This window comes from Taurulus bubalis (genome assembly GCF_910589615.1).
Source record: "Taurulus bubalis genome assembly, chromosome: 19".
Classification (NCBI taxonomy): Eukaryota; Metazoa; Chordata; class Actinopteri; order Perciformes; family Cottidae; genus Taurulus; species Taurulus bubalis.
The window spans coordinates 5,560,788-5,569,576 of NC_136607.1; the positions used below are offsets into that span (position 1 = coordinate 5,560,788).

General features: G+C 44.5%; 1 protein-coding gene across 1 annotated transcript; it reads right to left on the reverse strand.

Moving 5' to 3' along the window:
* Positions 1 to 1,140: 1,140 nt before the first annotated feature.
* Positions 1,141 to 8,138, reverse strand: tmem230a (transmembrane protein 230a). Its single transcript, XM_079234696.1, has 4 exons — positions 8,053 to 8,138; positions 4,827 to 4,935; positions 4,305 to 4,427; positions 1,141 to 1,981 (listed from the first exon to the last, which is right to left on the reverse strand). The coding sequence occupies exons 2-4, from the start codon at positions 4,926 to 4,928 to the stop codon at positions 1,841 to 1,843; spliced, it is 366 nt and encodes a 121-aa protein (XP_079090822.1). The 5' UTR covers positions 4,929 to 4,935; positions 8,053 to 8,138; the 3' UTR covers positions 1,141 to 1,840.
* Between the last annotated feature and the right edge of the window lie 651 nt (positions 8,139 to 8,789).

Here is an 8,789-nt window from a genome sequence, read left to right on the forward strand (position 1 = left end):
GCTTCGCTGCGCCCTGGCTGAGCAGAGAGTCCACCCCTCCCTCCCCCCTCCTCCCCCTCGCCCCCCCTCCTCTGGCCGCTGCTGCCGTGTTGCGTTCAAAGACTCAGACCACATTAAACTGGAGTTACCGCCACGGCCCTTTAAGCCCTTTAATGTTTATAAGCCGCTGCAGATTTAAATATAAGACTTTTGTTTGTGCAGGCACAGGATGAAAAGGCGATTTATTTATTTATTAGCCCTTAATCCCCCTGATGGCACCCAGCTCAGAGGGAGCCACAAGAGGGTGTCCTTCACCTGGTGTTGGTGGCCAATCCCAGAAATAATTCCATGGAGGGTTTATGAGTCGGAATAAACATGCATGTTATTGCATGTTTATGCATATTATTCATAGATGTCACCCCTCCCACAAGGACAATGGAGTAAACTTCATCTTGTGAGGCTTCTTCCGGGCTCTTGTGTTGCCTCCGTGGGTTTTTTTTAGCATTTGACATGAAAATCAAAAGTTCCATTTCTATTTTTCTTTTTTCTTTTGTGAATGATGTAAACCATTGTGCAGAAGGGGTTGTTTCTGTCTTTCTCTGAACAATAAAACTAAACTGTCAGTCCAACGGATGAAAAGGAATTCATGTGATTTGTTTGCTTTTCTTAATTTCGAATCTATATTAACTTTTTTTTTAAATTAGTATTAAGACAACAATATTAGAAGGAAGGAAAGAAGTTTCAGCTTTTGGAGTGTGTGTGTGTGTGTGTGTGTGTAAATTAAATTCAAGCCTCTTTTATTACCACACTGTTAGGCTGGTGGAATTAATCTCAGTGCAGATGGATTGGCTGTGACAGTCCACCACATACAACATCTGGTTCAAACATAAAGGGCAGAGCACGCTCCATACATGTTAATGTTTACATGTTCATCGACTGCACTGGAAAAAGATACAGAAGGGGTTTCTCTGAGACGTTGCTTTCCGTGTTCATTGAGTCCAGTTTGTGATTTATGTACTTTGATTTCTTTGTTGTGTGCGTAGATGTTTCCATCGACAGTGACGGGCTTCTACCCCATAAATGAAGTTTAATGTATCTCCATTCTCTGCCATCAGAATCATGTTCATGTGATCAAGGACCACACAAGGCAAAACATTCAGACTTCAACTTTTATTTTATATTTGTTTTCTTAATCAAGCACGTGCATGTAAAAATACATCTTTCTTTGATATTCAAAAAACAACTGAATATGCGCAAACAGCAAATACTTCATACGGAGAGTAATACATTCCAGTCCAAAAAAAAAGAATACAAAAAAGGTATTCAATCAGTCTTTGGGATAGGACTGCAAATATAACGATCTTTCGGGAGAAATACAGCCCCCCGTCCCCCGCCAACTTTGCATAAAATCATATGGACTACGGTCACAAATACATATTTGTTTAAGATACAGAGCTGTGCAACTGTGCAAAGAACACAAAAGCCTCAGTCGCCGAGGTCGTGGACATTTCTGGCGGTAGTAAGTCGAAGGCATCTGTGTGGTCTCCAGAAGTGTCCCGCCACTCGCCCAAAGGTTGTTCTCCTCATTCATAAAGTTGAGTATATGAAGCCACTAAGGTTCACCAAGCTGGATGACGCTCGACTCACAGCGTCGAACAGAAGAAGAAGAAAAAGAAGAAGAAGAAGAAGAAGAAGAAGAAATCTGCAACACTTTTCACAGTGATGTGAAAGTTTTGCCACATTTACATTCAATTCGGAAAACTCAAAGCAAATCAGCAGGCAGACAGTCTCAGGGTTACACAGTGTGGCCAAAAGGAGGGGGCGGGGTGGACTCTGCACCGATCCACAGCTGCCATTCAGATCAGTCGCCGAAATCGGGGATGTCGTCGTAGGAGAAGCCCCGGTAACCCTTTGCGGCGTAGTAGGCGATTCTCAAATGGTAAAACCCGGGCAGGAAAACGAGCAGTCCTATGATGATGACGGGAATGGTGCGGTCCGGGTGCTGGAGAAACACAACATAGAAGAGCAGGCGGTTAGGAGTGAGACTCTGTGATGAGAGAGGGGTTACAGGAAGATATTTCTTTGCACTTCAAAAGCTTGGGAGGAATTCATCGACTTCAGGTGTGAATCAGACTCCCCCCCCTCCTGTTTACTCACAAACATCAAGCGAGGGAACACCCGTACTAAAAAGAGTGCACCACATCGGGCTTTTGGCATTCTTATCTCCACCTCGCCTGCCAGCGCGACACAAACATGCTCCGACTGGAGAAGGGGTGCAGGAGGCGCGCAGACGTGATGACTTCATTTATCTGAGATCTGGTTTCATGCAAATTATTAGTCATCTCACATACAGGAGGAGGATGAGGAGGAGGAGGAAGAGGAGGAGGAGGAGGGCGGCTCAGGTGGTTCATTTGGCCACCAGATGGCAGCCTTGTGCACCGAGTGTCGGTGGCCCGCTCACAGATGCACTGTCATGGCCCTGCAGGTGTCATCTTATTGAGGTTGAGCTGTTTTCTTTGTAGTTTGGTTTAAAAAAAAAAAAAAAAAAAAGTAAATCTTGACATTGAGGTTTCATGCTTCTTCATTTATTTATTTATGAGCCTTCAACCACATCTCATGGTGTGCTCAGTTGTCATGGAGATGGCTCACACTCTAGCTGGTAAGTGGACCTTGTGTTGAGTTTTTTTGTTGTGGTCATTTTGAGGAAGTGATCCTTAACCAATATTCCTGAAGTAAAGCGAAAGGTTGTGAAAAGGTTTCAACGTGGTGTTTCTTTTTCCTTTCATTTGCCACGGCAATAGTTGACTGTGTTCAAAACCGTGCACGCACACACACACACACACACACACACACACACACACACACGCCTCCAGTTTTCCCTCTCATCCACAGCTTGAACCTCGTGTAATTTGCCGTATTAGAGATGCTATTTCAACTTGCGTGGGCTAATTGGCAAGACGACTCTTGAAATACTCTGACGCTGCCTTCATGGCAGATACAATTTTCTGCAAATACAATCTGCAGACTGGGGGGGAAAGAAAAAAAACACACACACACACATAGACATAAACCTCCCACTGATAATTACAAATACAATATGTGGCGGCGTAGAGTTATGATGTTAGGAAGCGGAACCCGCAGCAGGGGGTCTTACCCAAGTTGGCACTCCGAGCTCGAACACATCAAAATCGTTTTTTTGTAATCAAACGCCTGCGCGGGCACGAGGCCGCCGCGGCCAGGAAGAACGCGAGCGCGGCAGAAAACTGACATCGGAGCGATACAGCAGTTCAACTACAGTTATTTAAAAAACAGAGACTAACTCGAGGCGAGTGTTTTAATTACTGCACGAGTCGACAGATTCCGGAGGCCGTGTCGGCTCGCTTATAGACGTGTGGAAACTAGGGCCGGGGACACGGCGAGACACGCTGTAGCACCACACTTGTCAAGAGCACCCAAAGCCGGCTTTCAATGCCTGCTCAGATTAACCGCCTCGTTTACTTCTTCTTTGATCAGATAGCAAGTGGAAAAATGTTGCCGATATTAGGGTATTTCATTAAGGCAATTTGCTTCTGCTTATGTTGAGACAGCATTTAACATCTGATCGTCACTTGCAGACAAACACGGTTACATGCCAACAGAGTGCTGAAACTCAGGTATTGTAACGGCACTAGAACAATACCCTTCTGTCTCTTTCCAGCCTAGAGATAGATGAGGAGGATCGGGGGCCTGAATATTGTATACAGCAGTGCAGTGTGAGGTGTGTGTGTACGTTGGGGGTTTATTTTATTTTTGTCATATACAGACATGTCATGATGATCACTGGGTAATATTTATGTTGATGTTGTCCCAGTTGTTTAACGGATGAACAAATGGATGGATTTTGTTCCCTTCGTGCCTGCAGAGGTGCTTGGCAACACATTTGGGATAATAATAAAAAAAACAACAACAAAAAACAGGAAATGTAAATAAAAGAGCATCTCACATATAGGAGCAACATAAAAATAGATGTATCCTCCAAGCGGGACATACACTGGGAGCAGACAGGAGGCGGGCGGCTCAGACAGAAACATTTTAGTCACAAATGGATTTTTCAGGAGAACAAGCCTGGCGGGGTATTTACTGTCAGTTTTAAGGAACCCAAACATTATGGGAGAATGTGACAGGCCTCACAATAAGCTTATTTGGCAACAGAACAATACTCTGCATTCCAATTTATACACCGGGGGACACACACACACAGTTTCAACTGCACTGGCAATCTATCTGGATGTGAGACCCATCGACGAAATTTGCCAATTTTGAACCGATTGACTGACCAAACTCACCTCGACCTTGATGGTTCCCGACAGAAGGAGAGCCCCGAAGATGATCAGCAAGGAGCCGATCAAAAACAGGAATATTGCCAGTGCGATCGCCTTGTACGGCACCTTTGGCGGACTTTTCTTGAACTGGAAAGCATTCAAAAAAAGTGTTTTTTCCTTTTCATTATGGTGAATCATAGCAGAAACTGTAGCTTGCCTCAACAACGGTAAGTACTTGACTTTCATAGTGAATATTAGAATAATTTTGTATCGCGTCTAAACTAAAATTAGCCAGTGTTAACCCTGGACAAATACTGTGAGCTGGCACTAAAGAGGAAAAAGAAAAAAGTTTATCAGACTTGTTCTTTTGCAACGCAGAAACTAAGAACTGGTATAATCTCTCTGGTTTAATCACCGCAGGCTTTGGCATAGCACCAGGAAGTCATTAATAATATGGATTTATCTCAGAGTCGCTGCCTGTGGTCGTAACAGGGTTAACAATGAGGCAGCGGGAGGTCAGCGCAGCAGAAGGAACACGTCTCTCACCTGCAAGTCGATGTAGCCGTCGTCATCAGCGGCCAGCCGTGAGTACTTGACCTTGTTGTTGGATATTCCAACGCCCAACATATTCCCTCTGGTCGCCTTCATTAAGGAGCTGTTTGGACGGAGAGACAGAGAGGTGATCGTTCAGAACAACTCCACCGTTTTCTTAGATGTCAGTGCTTAAATCAAGTTCATTCCAGCAGAAGGTGCTCAAGATGGTGTTGGTGGAGTTTGTGTAACCTCTGGTCTTTTTTTGCTTTTCCGCAAAACGTGTTTTTTCTTCCAGAGCTCAGAACAGGGGGGGTTATTTATTATTATTTATTTATTCCACATTGTGCCAGTCGCACACACATGCACACGCACACACGCACACACACACTAAGAAAAGCACCACAACGCTGATCTGCCTCGAAGGGACTCGGAGAAGTGGGACGACACGTTGCGATCTGATCCTCCTCGAGGCGGGAGTTTTGTTTCATGTTCGAGATATTTGGCTCTGTAAATAGTTACACTTGAGACCCTGCCCCCTGCTGCCCCTCCCACGGCAGACTAAATCCAGGAATAAAACAACAAAACAGGATAAAACATTGTTCCTGCATGAAGAGAACGGATGAGCTTTCAGAAACATTCTGTTGCTTTGCCGCCAGCCGCCACGTGAACTCGCCAGAGAGCCGTTGGCATGAGGATGAGGAGGGTTATGGCTCCTGTGAAGTCGCGGCGCTAGCTGCAAAAAAAGGGGAACGCTGTGGATTTAGCCAAAACTGGAGGAAAGTGCTCACGCGATGAGCTTTCCTGGATGCCCCTATATTATCTGCGAAAAACACACGTGGCCTCGAACGAGAGTAAAGGCAACAAATACGTGGGAGTGTTCATTAGTATTCATCCGGCTTGGTTAAAGCGAGGCGGAACCTTTTGTGCAAATACTTCTTCACAAGATTGTTTTTCCGCTGAAGAGCAGCATTTATCTTACAAAGGATGATCCTTGATTAATTGTTTGTTGATGCTGTTTTTTATGCTGTTGCTACAGACCTGTGTGAACTCACTGACAACGTGAAGAGGCCTGCAGGACATCACTAATTCTAGGAGACCACCACCCAAACTGTGGAGGACCTTTACCTGTCTGCAAGTTTGACGTGTGTCGGCTCTTTCAGAGACAGAAGATCAGGAATGGCCCAGACGGCGTGTGACCCTCCTTTCTGAGAGTCTGTGCTGACCCGCTGGCACCCATCTTCACATAGATCTTTAATAGATCACTGGAGCCGTGTGAAGTGTGAGCCCCCCCTCCCCCCCCTGCTTCAAAAGCTCCACTATCATCCCGGTCCCAGAGAAACCCTCCATCACAGAATGCATTGCCTGCAGGTCTGTCGCTCCGATGTGTGTGGGGTCATGAAATCCTCCGAGAGACTGGTGCAGGTCGACTTGAAGGACATCTCAAGAACCCCCCCTGCTTCCTTGTGGTTCACCTGCCGGGCAAACAGGTCAGTGGATGATGCACTCGACATCCTGTGCATCGCCACGACTCTGCAGGGACACACAGTAATGCAAGGATCTGGGACTCCAACACCAACGGCTGCCCCTCCAGGAGACCCGTCTGTTAAACTCCGGAAACGCCATCATCATCATCCTCATAGAACATCCTGGTATTTTTAAAATAAGGCATTTGACACCCTATGAATTGGGACATACTACATCTTCGTCTGGCATACTAAATAGTGTGGTCGCATTTGGGTATTGGAAACACTCAAGTGTGTCTGCTGCGGAAGCCTTCAGATTTTCTCTCACAGGCAAAAAAAAAAAAAGGCCCAGCAGAAGATTACTCCCTGCGCCAATTCAGCAAGTTCAACCTGCCTCAGGAGCTGCAGATCCAATTTTACACCGCAACGATTCAGTCTGTTCTCTGCACATCCATCACTGTGTGGTTTCAGATCAGCCGCCAAACGGGACAGCAAACAGTCAGGGGGGAGTGCAGCAAATAAATCCACGGTGCCAGGACAGGCGCACTAACTGTGCAATGACGCTGCAGCACCAACGGCCACAGTACCGGTCAATGACAGCCTTTATTGTTAGCAACGAAATATGCAGCGTTTTTTTTTAAACATGCTGCAATTATCATCACTGTCAAATGTCTAAGCACACTATATATGCAGCCTGCTGTCATAGCCGCCTACGTCACGTATGTTACATTAATCATTCCAACAACCTTTGCATTTTATTGTTTGCACCATGTTCTTACTGTTTACAGATTTCATTGTGTTGTTGTTGTTATCCGGTGTGGAAGCATCTGTTGGCATTTGGCAAAATGTACTATTTGCATGCATGGAATACATATTTGTATTATTCTTGGTTCCTAATACATCCTACAATTGCAAACACAAACATATGTTGTGGTATGTTTTAAAGACTGGGGCTGATATTATGTGTATTTTTGTATTATTATTATTAAGTATTGATACACACTGCAGGGATTTTGTATTTATACACCATTATTATACATGTGAAGCAGCATTTGTATACCACTGAAGTGAAGATATATATATATATGAATATATATATATGGGGATGGGGTTGAAACGCTGTGCTTGTGACGCAGTAAAATCCTGGTTACGTTCAGCTCGTTTCATCTTTTAATGCATGATAGTTTTTTTTTTCCTATGGCACTTATACTCCTATGGTACTTATTGCAGTTCACCACTGTATTCTCCGTGAATGACCCATGTAACGGTACCGGACTCGCGTGCTGTCCCGCTATGATCCTCTACTGGGTAACGCGACTTCTCCTGCAGCTGTTTCGTGTCTTGCTGCGTCGTCACGTGACGGCGCGTACTGTACAACACAAACATTAGGACCAAAAAAGAGCCCACGAGAGCAGTTTCGTTTCATGCCTCGCGAGCGTAACTTTACGTTTAAAGTTTAAATAAGCAACCCCTCCACTCGCATGCTATGTAGGTCAAATCATGTGACGTTGCATATGGCTAATTACTGGCTAATAAACAAGTCGCTTCTGTGCATTAAAAGCATTATGCAGCGGAGGGTTATATGTTTGTTGTCCAGCAGAAGTTCAAAGGGAGCCGCTCACTCAACGCGCTCTGCTTACCTGTAAGCTCAACCCTAATTAGCCGGAGCATTAGCTTCTCAGAAGTTACGCTATCAAACTCCAGCTAACGTGACGCGACGCAACGCAAAGGGCTTTCAGTAGAAACCTCGTTTCCTCCCCTCGGCCACCTCTTACCTTCACTGCAGATATAAGTAGCAGCTCCGGTGCGGCTCTCCGTCGCAGACTGCTCCTCTACGGCGCCACATCCACTTTGTTTCCATTGATGGAAATCCGGGACAACTTCCTTGTTTTCCAAAATTGCGCATGCGCACAGAAATAACCCCTCGACCCATGTCCTGCTGAAGCAGAGACAGTAGATAGATAGATACTTTATTCATCCTGCAAGGGGAAATAGTTTCGTTTCAGCAGCATGTATACATACAGTACAAGTAAAGCAATATTACATATAAAAATGCACAATATATATATTTATATAAAATATAGAATAGAATCATATTAAATTAACTAACAAACAATAGCGCAAAGATGTAACCAAACAAACAACAGTGTAACAGTGGTATAGTTGTATGATTGATTTGGCCAGAGGTGATTTATTATGTAGTCGAATTGCAGTGGATGAGTCACAGACTGTGGAAGGATACATGCTTTCAGGTCCAAGTTGTCCATCTGTATTCTGGCCAATAATTTTTATTGGGGAAGAAAGGAGAAAAGGAAAAAAAGACATTCGCCTGATTGAAAGTGCAGAGATGTATAAAAAAAGAGGTTTTAAAAGCAAAATAGCCTGATTCACCATAATCATGTCACTGTATGATTGATCATTGGGTGGTTATTGTTAATGAAATGAAAGTAATTTAATGTTGTGCCAGGTGTATATGAAATAGCAATGTCTTGTATTATTATTTAGAAAAGTG